The sequence below is a fragment of the Bombina bombina genome, chromosome 5 (assembly GCF_027579735.1).
Source record: "Bombina bombina isolate aBomBom1 chromosome 5, aBomBom1.pri, whole genome shotgun sequence".
NCBI lineage: Eukaryota > Metazoa > Chordata > Amphibia > Anura > Bombinatoridae > Bombina > Bombina bombina.
This window is the reverse complement of record NC_069503.1, coordinates 518,366,968-518,384,567: the sequence shown is the minus strand read 5'-3', so window position 1 is coordinate 518,384,567 and position 17,600 is coordinate 518,366,968. Positions and strand designations below refer to the sequence as shown.

The following is a 17,600-nucleotide window of genomic DNA, read 5'->3' as shown; positions in this document are numbered from 1 at the left end:
TAATAAATGTTTTAATTACTTTATAAATTCATTGTAAAGGAGTCAATCTCTTTTAAAACCCCTTATTAAACTTTTAATTGCTCAGTCTAAAAGGTTATTCATATATTTATTCCACGTTATATTATGTAATGCTTTAGGGGGAAAAAATAGATTTTAAAAAAACCCACAAAAAAATACAAATTCCTTTTTATTGTTGTATGACAGGTTTTTGTGAAATATTTTAATGAACAAAAGTTCTGTTGCACATCTAAGGAAAATAAGTATATTACTAGATATTTGGAATAATTGTTGCACAATAATAGAAACTAATACTATGACCTATTGCAAAAAGATTACTAGGAATTAAACTTACAGATGAATGTAAAAAAGCGTTAAGTAGAAAATCCCAGGACTAAGAGGAAAGGAGTACTAGGAAAATAGGAGAGGCCGGAGGAAGGAAACAAAGCAACTAGGTAGAGCAGCAGGAAGACAGAGTAGTTCACATGGCAAAGCATTATTAAGCAACAGGTAGACAGTCCAATCTTTCAAGAATAATCGCACCCTAGTTAACACAAGGAACATATACTTTGGCAAGGAAGTCAGAGTGAGGATGCTATTGATAGACGTCAGTTCGTGCCAAAAGCGGCGCAGTGTGCGGGCCAAGATGTGCTCAAACAGATGTCAGAAATGTGCCTGAAAATGCGTAACGCACAGCAATGTTGTGAATAATGTAAAATTTGAGCTGATGGTGCACGCAATGCATGTGACATCCAGGAAGCGGCCATAGCAACAACAGATATCAACAACAAGTGAGACACGGCATGAGAACTAGCGCAGCGAAGTGGGTACGTCGCGCAGCGATGGGCAACAGATTGTAAATATATAGGTATATAAATATATATGATTATATACCATAAGAAGAAATTGTTAATTAATACAAAGCCAAAGCGTGACAAAGGTTGCACAAAAAAATGGGTTTATTGCTAATATAGCAGCAGGTTTATTTAGTGAAACAACCCACAGACAACAACATATATACGTTCTGCATTAAAATTAAAATTAAAATTTAAATCAAGAATACACACACACACACACATATATATATATATATATATATATATATATATATATATATATATATATATATATAAAAAGTATCTCACAAAAGTAAGTACTGCCCTCACATTTTTGAAATTTTTTTTTTATATCTTTTCATGTGACAACACTGAAGAAATTACACTTTGCTACAATGTAAAGTAGTGAGTGTACAGCCTGTATAGCAGTGTAAATTTGCTGTCCCCTCAAAATAAGTCAACACACAGCCATTAATTTCTAAACCGTTGGCAACAAAAGTGAGTACACACCTAAGTGGAAATGTCCAAATTGAGCCCAAAGTGTCAATATTTTGTGTGGCCACCATTATTTTCCAGCACTGCCTTAACCCTCTTGGGCATGGAGTTCACCAGAGCTTCACAGGTTGCCACTGGAGTCCTCTTCCACTCCTCCATGACAACATCACGGAGCTGGTGGATGTTAGAGACCTTGCGCTCCTCCACCTTCTGTTTGAGGATGATCCAAAAATGCTCAATAGGGTTTAGGTCTGGAGACATGCTTAGCCAGTCCATCAACTTTACCCTCAGCTTCTTTAGCAAGGCAATGGTCGTCTTGGAGGTGTGTTTGAGGTCATTATCATGTTGGAATACTACCCTGTGGCCTAATCTCCGAAGGGAGGGGATCATGCTCTGCTTCAGTATGTCAAACTACATGTTGGCATTCATGGTTCCCTCAATGAACTGCAGCTCCCCAGTGCCGGCAGCACTCATGCAGGCCCAGACCATGACACTCCCACCACCATGCTTGACTGTAGGCAAGACACACTTGTCTTTGTAATTCTCACCTGGTTGCCGCCACACATGCTTGACACCATCTGAACCAAATAAGTGTATCTTGGTCTCATCAGACTACAGGACATGGTTCCAGTAATCCATGTCCTTAGTCTGCTTGTCTTCAGCAAACTGTTTATGGGCTTTCTTGTGCATCATCTTTAGAAGAGGCTTCCTTCTGGGACGACATGCTGACCCCCCACCCCTTCAACCTCTCCAGCAAAGCTGGCAGCACTCATATGTCTATTTCCTAAAGACAACCTCTGGATATGACGCTGAGCATGTGCACTCAACTTCTTTGGTCAATTGACCAAAGTGAAACCTGTCCTGTGAAACCACTGTACGGTCTTGCCCACCGTGCTGTAGCTCAGTTTCAGGGTCTTGGCAATCTTCTAATAGCCTAGGCCATCTTTATGTAGAGCAACTATTCTTTTTTTCAGATCCTCAGAGAGTTCTTTGTCATGAGGTGCCATGTTGAACTTCCAGTGACCAGTATGAGAGAGTGTGAGAGCAATAACACCAAATTTAACACACCTGCTCCCCATTCACACCTGAGACCCTAACGAGTCACATGACACCGGGTAGGGAAAATGGCTAATTGGGACGAATTTGGACATTTCCACTTAGGGGTGTACTCACTTTTGTTGCTAATGGTTTAGACATTAATGGCTGTGTGTTAAGTTATTTTGAGGGGACAGTAAATTTACAGTGTTGTCACATGAAAGATATAATAAAATATTTACAAAAATATGAGGGATGTACTCATTTTTGTGAGATACTGTATATATATATATATATATATATTTATATATATATATATATATATATATATATAAATATAAATACATTTCTGTCATGCTAAAACTTGGAGAGACAGTATCAAAAGTTCCCAATTTGAGGTGGGCTCTTAGTGCGCACGCCCAACCTGGATGATTGACTCCAAGGCCCCACACAGAAAAACAGACTCCCAACTACCAGTGCTCTTAGTGCAACTGCACACTCGTAAACAGATGTTGGGTAGTCATACCAACAGTCCAGGCAAATAAATAGCTGATATAATCAGTTCACTTACGGACACAGTTTCTTATGGTTGCAGAGTTCAAGTCAGTCCTGCAAACAGGTAGGAAAACTAATCCTAAGGCAGCTTCCCAATGGTTCTGAGATTTCCAATATCGCCGTACATCTACTACTGTAACTCCTTGTTAATCATCAGCTGTGTTTAGCAAACTACCATTTCTGCGTTAAGGCAATTCAAGCCTGCCACCAAACCATAGCAAGTAATGAAGAAGTCGGTACACATCAAACCAAGATGCATACAAACTGAGTTGCCACTGAATGATGTTGACGCGTTTCACCCCTCCCCCTTCTGGGTTGTCTTGGGGCTTCGTAAGATGACACTCCTTCCTTCTACCAGAGCTTATATAGCACTGGGAATGTGGTTGCAACGTTAAAGTTTTGAACACATTGTTACCTTATTATTTCCACAGAAGTAACATTGACATAGTTGTCTCCTTTAATCATGAAATTTTTTTCATTTAAACCCGCTGGTGACAAGGTGTTCAATGGATACATCCACCATGACTCCTTTTGAAGTAGAAGTCTGTCTGTATTCCCCCCTGTCCTTCTTGACTTTACATGGTCAATGCCCACAACAGACAAATAATCATACTTAGACTCATGCTTTTTCCCAAAGTGTCTCCCAATGGGGCTGTCTAGGTTGACTTTTTTAATATCATATTGATGTTCCCTCGCTCTCTTTTTCAGTTCCCTTGTTGTTTTGCCTACGTAAAACAGAGGACAATAACAGTACAGCAGGTAGACCACCCCTGTGGCATTGTAGTTAATCCATTGTTTGATTTTAAACACATGGTTTTCATCTATAGAAAAAGTATTTGTTTTTACCTTGTTATTGCAATAAACACATTTCCCACAGGGGTGGTTTCCCACTCTAGACTGGCTTGCTTCCAAACAATTTTTTGTTGGAACACACCTCTCAAATTCACTATGTACTAAACAATCTTTAGGGCTGAGGTCTCTTCTGGCTGTGATCTGGGGGAATTTAAAAATAATCCCTTCCAGGGAATTATCTGCCTGCAGGATATGCCAGTTTTTTTTTGTAGTATAGATTTGATTTTATCCCAATGGTTATTATACTTATTAATTACTCTAGGTCTTGTCCATGCCTTTTTAAATTCCCTATTGGAGTACCTTCTATCTTTAAATCTTCTAACCATATCCTCTGCATGTCTCTCAGATGATGCCTCCGTGGAACAATTTCTTTTAAGTCTAACAAACTGTCCAGTCGGAATCCCATCCTTTAATGCTTGAGTATGATGGCTATCAGCATGTAAAAGGCTGCTTGTTGCCATTGCTTTCCTATAGACTTCTGCAATCAAGCTCTTCCTAATCAGTAGATCTAGAAAGGATGCCTCAATATTGCTTATTTCATATGTGAAAAAAATATTTAGAGAATTCTGATTGAGAAGATGTACAAATATCTTTATCTCCTTAAAGGGACATGAAACCCATTTTTTTTCTTTCATGATTTAGAAAGAACATGCCATTTTAAAGAACTTTCTAATTTACTTCTATTATCTAATTTGCTTCATACTCATGATATTCTTTGCTGAAAAGCATATCTAGATAGGCTCAGTAGCTGCTGATTGGTGGGTACACATAGATGCCTCGTGTTGATTGGCTCACCCAAGTACATTGCTATTTCTTCAACAAAGGATATCTAAAAAAATAAGCAAATTAGATAATAGAAGTGAACTGGAATGTTGTTTAAGATTGTATTGTCTACCTGAATCATGAAAGAAAAAAATTGGGTTTAGTGTCCCTTTAACACTGATCTCTGGTTAATTTCCTCAGTGCTAATTGCTACCGCAAGCTCGCCGGTCATTAAGGGTTTCCTTGTTTATAACAATGCGAGTCCTGCCCTGCGCTATTGCTACCCCATTGCGGCAATTAAGGGTTTCCTTGTTTTATAGTCTCCCTTCTAGTCACCAAAAATAGCGCGGCCTCACCGTTGGCAGTGAGACCGTGCTATTAGTAGCGCAAACCCAATAGAAAGACGTACACTGTACGTCGCTGGTCCTTAAGGGGTTAAGCAATACTGTCAAACTATTAAGATATAGGTATTCAAGTATACACAACTAACCACATCAAAATCTATAGAGTCCAAACTCCTGTTATTATATTATGTAACTCATTTGTTAAACATGCAAAACACATAATTATGTATGTAAAAGAAAGTATATTAATTGTACATGAAATTCAAGAAGAATCAAATATCTTAAATGATAAAAACTTGTTACCTACACAGTTTAATTAGACACTGTGAGCAGCACCTATAACTCCACAAAATAAGGGGCATGTTCTATGTATTTTTTCCCATAAAGACATATAGGCAGAAGAGGCAAAGATAAAAGTAGCAAATGAGAAAGTTATTCAATAATAAAAAAATGAATAAATGGGAAAATGTATCCTCTTTTAAGGTGGTAGAGATGTCCAGCCTCGTTTTAATATTTTGGCATGTTCCTGTTTTCCATTTAAATTGTAATAAAGCTTCTCTAAGGAAATGTATGTATCCAATTTAGCCATTATGTCATTGATTGTATTTGAGGTTGTTTTCAATATTTGGGAATGTATCTCTTAGCACAATTTACCATTATTTTGAATAGAGATGTTCTGTATAGACAAGGCAGCTGAATGAATGCTGTTGAATTTATTACTCTAGAGGCAGAAAAATAACATGCAAACAGGAAACAATTCAGGTTTACACTATTTGGAGGGGGGGGTGAAAATCCAAATTCAAACAGTTCAATAATAATTTAGCAATATTCTTGTCAGTTGATTGAGTCTGTTAACAGTCAGTTCTCTATAAGCTTACAGACCCAGTGCAGTGTACTGGTTTTGTTTGGGTCAAAATTCTAGTTCTATACTGAGCAATCAGCTAATTGCAGAAATAACTACAAGCAATAACTAGTGTTATCTCCAGTAAATGTGAGATTTTATAGCCTAGACCATTGGTTCCCAAACGAGGTGAACTTCAAGTCCAGTTTTGGTCGGATGTGTCCAGGGCCTCATAGTATATATGGTCTTCTCCCATTGACACCAATGCATTTTAATATCTATAAATATATGTATTTATATATATATATATATATATATATATATATATATACATATATATATATATATATATATATATATATATACTGTATATATATATATATATATATATATATATAGATAGATAGATAGATAGATAGATAGATAGATAGATAAATATAAATATTCTTTTTTTTTTTTAAATACATTGGTGTGAGCGGGGGAAGAAAATATATACTTTCAATGAGTCATTGGTGTTCAATGAGTCATTGGTGTTAGTGGTGGTTGGTATCACCTAATTACTTGCCTGCAGTGTCCAGGGCAAGTCCTATGTGTTCATAGTGTACATGCACGCATGAGCAATGGCACTTTCGCCTGCCACCCAGTATTCCATATGTGTGGAGCGGCAGGCCTGTCAGAGGATGCAGCAGTGTTATGTAGAGTCACAACCCACCAGGAGGGCCTTCTGTTGAGAAACCAGTGCCTAAAACCTGCTGTCTAATCTCTGTTAGAAAAGCAGTTTTTTTTCCCTTGAATGAAGATTTGAGACTGCTGTTAGCTCTCTTAGACATAGCTACACACATAAAATAACAATAACTACAAAAGCTATGTAGTGTTTAAAATTGTTTATTCTAAATATACATATAAAAGGCTGGTTCTCTCTTCTGATTTGTGAAAAAGCAACAATAAACAAACAAACAAACAAAAAATCTAATAGTTTTACATTTCTGGGAGCCAAAAATATAAAGAATTATGTATTAATATGAGAAAAAAGAAAATGATGAATATACTATCATATTTAATTTAATATTTAACTCGGTATGGTGTTAAATTAACAGGTTTTTCAGCTTCTATATAAAAATATTTGTTGATATGAAACGGTATGAAACATTCTGCTAATTTTGCTTGCTTACATTTTTAAATAGTTGTTTTGTGCATTTAACAGAGCCGCCAATTGAACAAATGTACGTTCCCATACAGCTAGAGCATGGTAAGATCAGGATAACATAACATGAACAGAGTTTGCAAAACACAAACATACTAGTCTATATAAATACATTTTTATTGTAAATAGTATTATAAAGCACCTGAGAATTATGGGATGGAAAAAAACTATACTCACCGCTGCAGTTAGAAACTATCACAGCATGTGCTTTGCTCTTTGCCCATATTGTACGTATAACGATGAAGTAAATTACGCTGGCAATGGAAAGAGAGGTGAATATAATTAGCATTTATACATATTAATGCTCAGTTTGAAAATTAGTCCTGTCTCAAATATAACAATGTTTCTTCTCAATATATCATTTTTCTCAAAATTGTTATTTGTAATCACAAAAGAAGATGTGGGAAGAACTTAGAGGTTGATCTCAATCTATCATTTAATAGTTATCAGAATGTTAATGGCTGCCATAAAAGACATTTTTGATGTTGATCTTTTCATAATTAGCCATGTTTTATCAGCAGCAATTTTTTTCATTATCGTTCAGTTAAAAATGGCCCTGTACTTAACGTATGCCAGTCCTGTTTTTCTGATCACAATCCAAATTCATAATATTTTTACAGGGCAATTTTTTACTTAGCAAATTCAACAGCTGCAAAAACTTGATAAACCCAGGTCAATATTTTTCAAGTACCCCAAAAATGTCAAAAGTAACATCAGGTTTGCACCCTGTGATTACTCCCGCTTTATTCGATAACATTAGGTAGCAACATCAAAACACAGATAAAAATACTTCCTGCTCAATCTACTAAAGTTAATAAAATATAATAAGATATTAATAATTTAGCCAAATCCAACAAACACAGATGCCCACTATACCCATAATGCCTCTGTTCAAATCCTGTAGAGAGATCTACACACATATCTCTATAGTTTTGAAAGCAGGTTAATTGCTAGTCATTTATTAGCATCACTACACTTTATTAAAAGAGATCATCCAACATACAAGCCCATCAACCTGTGATGTGAATGATAAATCCACAAAATATTTTATTTGCAGTTAATTATACGCATTTAGTTTGTGGTTTCTGAAATTTAAAAATTAACAATGTAGATACAGGTAAAAACCCAAATCCAGAATAATTCTTTTTTATTAATATTGTTGGGTTTTTTTTTATTAAAATATTAAAAATTATTATTTTTCACACTATTCTCTGCCTACATCTTTGGTTTGATTTTTATATTCTAAAATGTTAAAATTAAAATGCTAGTCTATATATGATGAAGGGGATATAATTTCCAAAAAATGTCAATAAACCTTTGACACCGTTTTGTCTGAAATTCCTGAGAGTGCATCCTTCTATTAGAATATTCATCCCATATTTGCACCCAGGTTGTTGTCTCTAGGAGGATTAATCTATTTATTTGACTATATATATATATATATATATATATATATATATAAAAATACTTTTTGATATTTAAAAAAATACCTAATAATTTAAATAGCCAAACTGAAGATCAGTATTCAGTGTCTCATGTGTGTTTTGTGGGCAGCACCATGGGGGGATGGGCAAAGTGTTTTGAGTGTTCCATTGCTAGGGTGGGGAGATGTTCGAGAAGTCCCAGGTTTCACTCTTAAAACAAGGACATTTGCTCTAAAGGGGAAGAAGTGGGAAGGACAGCAGAGCAGATTTCCCAACCAATGAAACAATATGCAGAACAGTTGGGAGCTCTGTTGAAGGGAAAATAAATTCAAATTCATTTGAAATTAAAATTTTCAATGTACATAAATTATTTATTTTATATGCTTTTTCCTATAATTGGCATAATAAAGCCGTGCTGCCTTTGCTTTCCACAGAGAGGATAGTACAGAGTTTTGTTAGTTCTAGTCTTCAGGACCAATTAACAGGCTAGATTTTTATGGCTACCTTGAAAGAGAACAGGTTAATTAAGAACAACTAGTGAGCAGCTGATTATGGCTCTTATTCAAAATCAAGCAAGATTAACAGTTTGGGGCAAAATCCACATGAAAAATCCAAAACACTATTCAAAATCAAACGGTCCATAGAAGTAGCACAATATTCGTGTTTTTTCAGCCGATATGGAAAAATATATTTCACACTTCAAGCAGCCATATTGGCTTATAATTGTTATTAAAAAAGGAAGCAAGACTACAAACACACTTGCTAAGAATGCTTGCTATCTGCTTGCTGGTGAGCCGCATTGTAAATAACGGAGCAAACAGAACCATACTGAAGCGCGGAAAAAAGTACTTGCATAAACATACCGCATATTATCATCTTTGGTCCAAATAGGCACACACAGGACCCCTAAGTTAAGTTACTGAAAGTCACCAAAAAAATAAATAAAAAATCTTACCATAACCACCTCTCTTGGGCCTAGATTTAGAGTTTGGCGGTAGCCGTGAAAACCAGCGTTAGAGGCTCCTAACGCTGGTTTTAGGCTACCGCCGGTATTTGGAGTCATTCAAAAAAGGGTCTAACGCTCACTTTTCAGCCGCGACTTTTCCATACCGCAGATCCCCTTACGTAAATTGCGTATCCTATCTTTTCAATGGGATCTTTCTAACTCCGGTATTTAGAGTCGTGTCTGAAGTGAGCGTTAGAAATCTAACGACAAAACTCCAGCCGCAGAAAAAAGTCAGGAGTTAAGAGCTTTCTGGGCTAACGCCGGTTCATAAAGCTCTTAACTACTGTGCTCTAAAGTACACTAACACCCATAAACTACCTATATACCCCTAAACCGAGGTCCCCCCACATCGCCGCCACTCGATTAATTTTTTTTAACCCCTAATCTGCCGACCGCCACCTACGTTATACTTATGTACCCCTAATCTGCTGCCCCTAACACCGCCGACCCCTGTATTATATTTATTAACCCCTAATCTGCCCCCCTCAACGTCGCATCCACCTGCCTACACTTATTAACCCCTAATCTGCCGAGCGGACCGCACCGCTACTATAATAAAGTTATTAACCCCTAATCCGCCTCACTAACCATATAATAAATAGTATTAACCCCTAATCTGCCCTCCCTAACATCGCCGACACCTAACTTCTATTATTAACCCCTAATCTGCCGACCGGAGCTCACCGCTATTCTAATAAATGTATTAACCCCTAAAGCTAAGTCTAACCCTAACACTAACACCCCCCTAAATTAAATATAATTTTAATCTAACGAAATTAATTAACTCTTATTAAATAAATTATTCCTATTTAAAGCTAAATACTTACCTGTAAAATAAATCCTAATATAGCTACAATATAAATTATAATTACATTGTAGCTATTTTAGGATTAATATTTATTTTACAGGCAACTTTGTAATTATTTTAACCAGGTACAATAGCTATTAAATAGTTAAGAACTATTTAATAGTTACCTAGTTAAAATAATTACAAAATTACCTGTAAAATAAATCCTAACCTAAGTTACAATTAAACCTAACACTATACTATCATTAAATTAATTCAATAAAATACCTACAATTACCTACAATTAAACCTAACACTACACTATCAATACATTCATTAAATACAATACCTACAAATAACTACAATGAAATAAACTAACTAAAGTACAAAAAATAAAAAAGAACTAAGTTACAAAAAATAAAAAAATATTTACAAACATAAGAAAAATATTACAACAATTTTAAACTAATTACACCTACTCTAAGCCCCCTAATAAAATAACAAAGCCCCCCAAAATAAAAAATGCCCTACCCTATTCTAAATTACTAAAGTTCAAAGCTCTTTTACCTTACCAGCCCTGAACAGGGCCCTTTGCGGGGCATGCCCCAAAGAATTCAGCTCTTTTGCCTGTAAAAAAAAACATACAATACCCCCCCCCAACATTACAACCCACCACCCACATACCCCTAATCTAACCCAAACCCCCCTTAAATAAACCTAACACTAAGCCCCTGAAGATCATCCTACCTTGTCTTCACCATACCAGGTTCACCGATCGGTCCTGGCTCCAAAATCTTCATCCAACCCAAGCGGGGGCTGGCGATCCATCATCCGGCTGAAGTCTTCTATCATCCGGCGGCTGAAGAGGTCCAGAAGAGGCTCCAAAGTCTTCATCCTATCCGGGAAGAAGAGTAGATCCGGACCGGCAACCATCATCTTCCAAGCGGCATCTTCTATCTTCATCCGATGAGGACCGGCTCCATCCTGAAGACCTCCACCGCGGACCCATCTTCATCCGGCGACGTCCAACTGAAGAATGACGGTTCCTTTAAGGGACGTCATCCAAGATGGCGTCCCTCGAATTTCGATTGGCTGATAGGATTCTATCAGCCAATCGGAATTAAGGTAGGAATATTCTGATTGGCTGATGGAATCAGCCAATCAGAATCAAGTTCAATCCGATTGGCTGATCCAATCAGCCAAGCAGATTGTGCTCGCATTCTATTGGCTGTTCCGATCAGCCAATCAGAATATTCCTATACTCTCTCCCCCTCTCTTTCTCTCTCTCTCCCCCCTCTCTGTTAATCTGTCTCTCTCGCCCGGCCCCACACCCCGTCGTGCCTGCCCCCGCCCACACGCCCATGCCAGGCCCGGTCACACCCACTCCTGTTCACCATTGTCACACCGCAGACAGCAGATCAGGTAGACTCTAAGGTCAAGTGTGTTTGTCCTTGCGCTGTATATACTGCGCATGACAGCTTCGGACAAACACACTTGGCCTTTTATATTATAGGATACACTATTAACCACTGATTTCTATTGCTTGTAATTAAAGCAGCATTGTATGAAGACTCTTAGGGGAACATCATTTATTTAGGTTACATCAGAATTTTGAATAACTATAATTTGCTGGCCTCAGAAAAAAATTATCTGATTTTACTTCAATGTAATCTTTAATTTATCCTGAGCTCAGGCTAGCTTTATATTTTTTAAAAGCGAATGAAGAATGATTTATTATTTCAAATCTCTTTAAATCGTGATGAAACTTGCTCACTGTGAAAAAACAAACTTGCTTATTACATGCTACACATCCGTGCCAGTTCCTAATTTTTACATACCTGATCTTTCCAAATGTACCTAAGATATCAAATATATCAAAAATATGTTGAAAAAATAGAAATGTGTTTATGTGTGTTTCCAAGGGTATATATCACAGTGATCAACGTGCAATAAAAAAGATACCAATGCCAGAGCGATATTTCATACATTTTTAAGACTAGCTTTCAAAACGAAAAATGCTGTTTGAACATGCATGCATTAAAGGAACATAATACTAATATGCTAAATCGCTTGAAAGTGATGCAGAATAAAAAAGCAGAATAAAAAGTTGTCAAGAAAATATCACCTGAGCATCTCTATGTAAAAAAGGAAGATATTTTACCTCAAAATTTCTTCAGCTCACCAGAGTAAGTGCTGTGTAAACAGTTATACTTCAGCTGCTGTAAAGTTGCAAGTTGAAAAATAAAATAGCCAATCAGCTTTAGCAGTGCTGAGGTAATGCTTTGGGGTAGATTTACCAATGTCTGTCCAACATGATACGTTGTAGCGTATCATGTCAGACAGACATCTCTGAATGCCAACAGCATATGCACAGCATTTATCATTGCACAAGTTCACCAGAACTGCTTGTGCAATGCCGCCCCTCATGAGATTTTATAGAACTTACTTAAACTGGATAAGAAAACAACATGACTGTGCCTGCACATGACAGATGCACACTCCCTAGCTTGTCCTGGGACAAGCATCCTGACTGGCTGCTTAAAGTCTCTTTACAGTAGGGTTTGAATACTTAGGAAATCTGAGATAAAATATCTTTCTTTTTTACATAGAGATGTCCAGGTGATATTTTCTAGTCAGCTTTTTACAGCTATGCTGCATCACTTTCATGTGCTTCAACGTTTGGGTATCATAAGTGGCTATAAATCTTTCAATCTCTTGATTTTTGTTTTCACATTTTCAAACCAGGCTTGGAATTCTCTTCCCATAAAATGAACTTCCTTGCCAAATTTCATGAAGATTGTTGCAGCAATTTGTGCTTTAGTCTTGGTCACAATTTTCAATATCTCTCCCCTTCAAAACAAAAAAATGAGTGAATCAGATAACAAATAAAATTTCCAGAGGCAAGTGAAATAATCAGATGATTAATAAATATGATTATTTTCCCTGCTCTCACCCAAGGTAATCCTGGAATTCTGGTCTGTTAGGAAGGCCCGAGGACAGGTTTTAAAACCATTGGTCTAGCGATACTAAGCAGGAGGTATTTGCAGGATTTACATCTAATAAAATCACACAGACACACTAAGTGGAAATATGCATGAATAAAATAAATATTTGCATAAAGGGACATGAAAGTCAAAATTACATTTTATGTTTCAAAGCATCCAGTTTAAAGAGACTTTCAATATTCTTCCATTATCAGATTTGTTGTGTTCTTTTGGTATCCTTTGTTAAAAATACTTATGCAGACTCAGGAGCAGCAATGCAGTACTGGTAGTTTACCAGATGTTTTCAGCTATGTCCCTTTGCAGAATTCAAAAGCCTAGGGTCTATTAAATCATTTAAAAACTTGCAACATGGACAGAAATCATGTAAAATCTTTGGTGGCTTTTTTGAACATTACCATGTAATGTAGGGGTCTATTCTTCAGCGAACTCACAATACTTACGAGATGTCTTAGACCAGGCTTCTTCAAACTTTTTTCCAAAGACCCAGTGCAATGATACATTGGGGCATATTTATCAATGTGCGAGTGGACATGATACGAAGTGTCATGATACAAATGTCAATACCTTGTATCTAAGCTTCTGCAGACTGCCTCCTTATCTCAGACGTTTTGACAGACTTGCATTTCAAACAATTAGTGCTGACTCTTAAATAACTCCATGGGGTATATTTATCATAGTGCAAGAGGACATGATACGAAGTAGCGTATTATGTCCGCTGCACATCGATAAATGCCGACAGTGTATATTTATCATTGCACCAGCAGTTCGTGTGAACTGCTGGTGCAATGCGGTCCCCTGCAGATTTGCAGCAAATCGGCCACTAGCAGAGGGTGTCAATCAACCTGATTGTATTTGATCGGGTTGATTTCTGTCCGCGGCCTCAGAGCAGGCGGACAAGACCGCTGCTTCATAATTTCTGTTTCCGGCGAGCCTGAAAACAAGGGGCATCAAGCTCCATACGGAGTTTGATAAATATGCCCCCATGTACCATCATGATCCTATTTTTATGCTTGGTCTGAAAAATTCTGAAGTTATATACATATAGCAATTTTTGGAAAAGTGACTTATTCCGGATTGTAGTCAAACTTAAAAGTGTTGTAAAATGTAATCACACCAGACACACTCTCGTACAACACACACATGCGCGACCCAGTACACATGTCTTAGATAATCTCGCCAGAGCAGAGCACTTTAGATTATCAGTCCCATAGTTTCATATGCAAGCAAAAGTGCAATAATAAAAATGTTCTAACATATTAGAGCTAGGGATGGGTGAATATGATGAAAGTGCAATTCGCTTGGTAGAACGAATAGTTATATGGACATTTGTTATGGACAATCGAATGCTGATAAGAACAAAAATCCATTTCAATTCGGTAATCAAATGTTATTTCCGTTTTTTTGAATGTTCATAATTAGATCAAATATCCACATTTGAAATTTTAAATATAACATTTGATTTAACAAATACTATTAAGAAGTTCAATAGCTCAGGTGGTAAGGAATTTAGTAAATTGATACATAATAGATACAAATAATATAAATTCAAATTTTTCTATTTCGAATATTGCAAAATTCGAATATTACATTTAAAGAGAGCATTAGAAATACTATTACAAATATATAGATTTTATTTTTTTTCTAATTCTAATACATTTTAAATGATGCAATATTCGAAATTTGAAAAATTTGAATACAATATTACAGTAAACACCAAATATGTTATTGTTTAAAAAGAGAGATAAACCCTTTATTTACCATTCCCTAGTTTTGCATAACCAACACTATTATAGAAATATACTTTTTACCTCTGTGATTACCTTGTATCTAAGCTTCTGCAGACTGCCTCCTTATCGCAGATATTTTGACAGACTTGCATTTCATACAATTAGTGCTGACTCTTAAATAACTCCATGGGGTATATTTATCATAGTGCGAGCAAACATGATACGATGTAGCGTATCATGTCCGCTGCACATCGATAAATGCAGACAGCATACGCTGTCGGCATTTATCATTGCACCAGCAGTTCTTGTGAACTGCTGGTGCAATGCCGTCCCCTGCAGATTTGCGGCCAGCAGCAGGGGGTGTGAATCAACCCAATCATATTCAATTGGGTTGATTTCTGTCCGTGGCCTCAGAGCAGGTGGACAAGTCATGGAGCAGCGATCATTAGACCGCTGCTTCATAACCTCTGTTTCCATACAGAGCTTGATAAATCGACCCCCATGTGCGTGAGCCCTCTACCTGTAATTTTTTTTCAAATGCATTCAAATAAGAGGCGGCCTTCAAGGGCTTAGAAATTAGCATATGAGCCTACCTAGGTTTAGCTTTCAACTAAGAATACCAAAGAACAAAGCAAATCTGATGATAAAAGGAAATTAGAAAGTTGTTTAAAATTACATGCCCTATCTGATTCATGAAAGTTTAATTTGGACTTTACTATTCCTTAATAGATAGCATAAGAAATACTATTACATTAAATGGATGTTAGAATGTTGTACAAACATTCAAAATTAAAAACAAACAAATCTGTTAAAATTCGTTTAATTTTTCCAATGTTGCAAATCCTAATTAGAGCATTTTCTTTTGGAATTGAATGTCCTTTTAAATTACTCATATCTTCATATATTCATTTTTAAACTAGAACTCAGAACTTTATGTAGGCAGCTGATAGCATCACTAGAAAATAAACTGTGATTCTTTCTATTTAATAAATACACTAACATAATTGTTTTGGAATGGCTTTTAGATCTCCTTAGCTTATTACCGTCTGCATTACTCTACTCAGCAATACATTAGCCAATGTGTGGTTCATTTATATGAAGAAAAATAAATCTTTCCATTATGTGTCCAAATCTAGTATCTTACTGTTCTGTACTTACTGTACAATTTAATGACTAAGTAGTAAATAACCATATTGCAGAAAAACTAAGGTTAGATAAAAATAAGCATTATCATGCAGGGAAAAATGACTTCATAGTGATATATGTATCTTTTATTTTCAGGGAGTTTCAGAAGCAAAAACACATACAGTATATAGAGGGAAATACATACAGTTTCTGTTACAGCAGGCATTTCATTAAATACGGAAATATGAAAGTGGGCAGCTATGTGTGAGGTAAAAACAATAATGAGCACTAAAAAAAAAAAAATTGCCCAAGAAAATCATCAGTAAATTTCAGCTGCCTTCAGATAATTTATATTAGTTACATGAAAAAAACTAGAATGTGGTTTGTAACAGGTTTCAAACATGCCAAAATGCATTTAAGAGATAGTGAATACTTTCCTAATATAAAATGTTTAATTAGGTGTATTAAAAAAAATACATTAAAAACATTTTTTACTTTTATTATTTATTTAGGTTTTAAATGAAGGTCGCATTGTTGCTGATAATCGGCAGTTGTAAAACAGTTAAAGGATTGGGCTAGATTAGAAGTGGAGCACAAACCATTTTGCAAGGGATATTGCGACAGTTTTGCATTCCTTTTGATTTGCGCTGATATTACAAGTTGAGCAAAATCTAATTTACGCTGGAATCATTACCGCAATTTCAGATTTGTGGTTAACTGTTTTGCAAAACTTAAAAGTTGCATAAAACTTCTTAAAAAATACATTACAAAGTACAGTTACACTCATAGTAACACTATCTAATAGAAATTATTGCAAAAAATATATTGCACAAAAAAGTTATAAGGGCTCAAAGATATGAGATCTCGGATGTTAACAGGGCTTTAACATAGATATATGATACATACATATACTGTACATGTCTAAAGATGGATATGTGTATATATATATATATATATATATATGTCTCTATATTTATACATATGTATTAATGTATTTATATGTGTATATATGTAAATAGGTGGAGAATTTAAATTTCCCGTTCTCGTCTGACTGGGGAGACTGACAGCTTCTGCTTGCGTGTGATTGGCTGTGTGCACACAGGGGCGGGGTGGCACCTGATTGCACAGGAGGAGAAGCCGGGCACACAGTACGCCCCTTTCTGCCACAAGATGATAAATCGAGCCCCTTATGTGTTTTCCTTGACCAGACAGGGAGTCTTGGTTGCTCAGAAATTATCGATGCCATTCAAGTTATTTTCCTTAAACATTATACAAAGGGATTATTTTAAACACTACATTGTAATATTTGTTTTCTGATATATTTTTTTTTTAAATACCTGCCTTAAAGGAACACTAAATGCAGCAGAATTGCATCATTAAAAAGTGCCTAATAAAAAGACAATGCAATAGCACAAATTTTAAATGAGCAGTCGATTTTTCTAACTATTTTAAAAATTCCTTTGCTAGCCTTTTCAGTCATCAGCCAATCACAGACTCATATAAGTGTACATTAGCGTTCTAGAAAGTAGGCAAATAAAAAAGACTGTGCACAAATTGATCCAAATCATTAAAGGGATGTTAAACAGTCTGTTTCATTGTTGTATT

At 36.0% G+C, this 17,600-nt stretch overlaps 1 protein-coding gene across 1 annotated transcript in view; it reads right to left on the bottom strand.

Annotated features, from left to right (window-relative positions):
* The window catches only part of NPSR1 (neuropeptide S receptor 1), a 763,169-nt gene that overhangs the window by 198,746 nt on the left and 546,823 nt on the right, over window positions 1–17,600 (bottom strand). Inside the window, exon 6 of the mRNA XM_053715773.1 lies at window positions 7,099–7,175. Within this exon, the coding sequence (XP_053571748.1) occupies window positions 7,099–7,175 (77 nt within the window). The remainder of the gene's footprint in view (window positions 1–7,098; window positions 7,176–17,600) is intronic.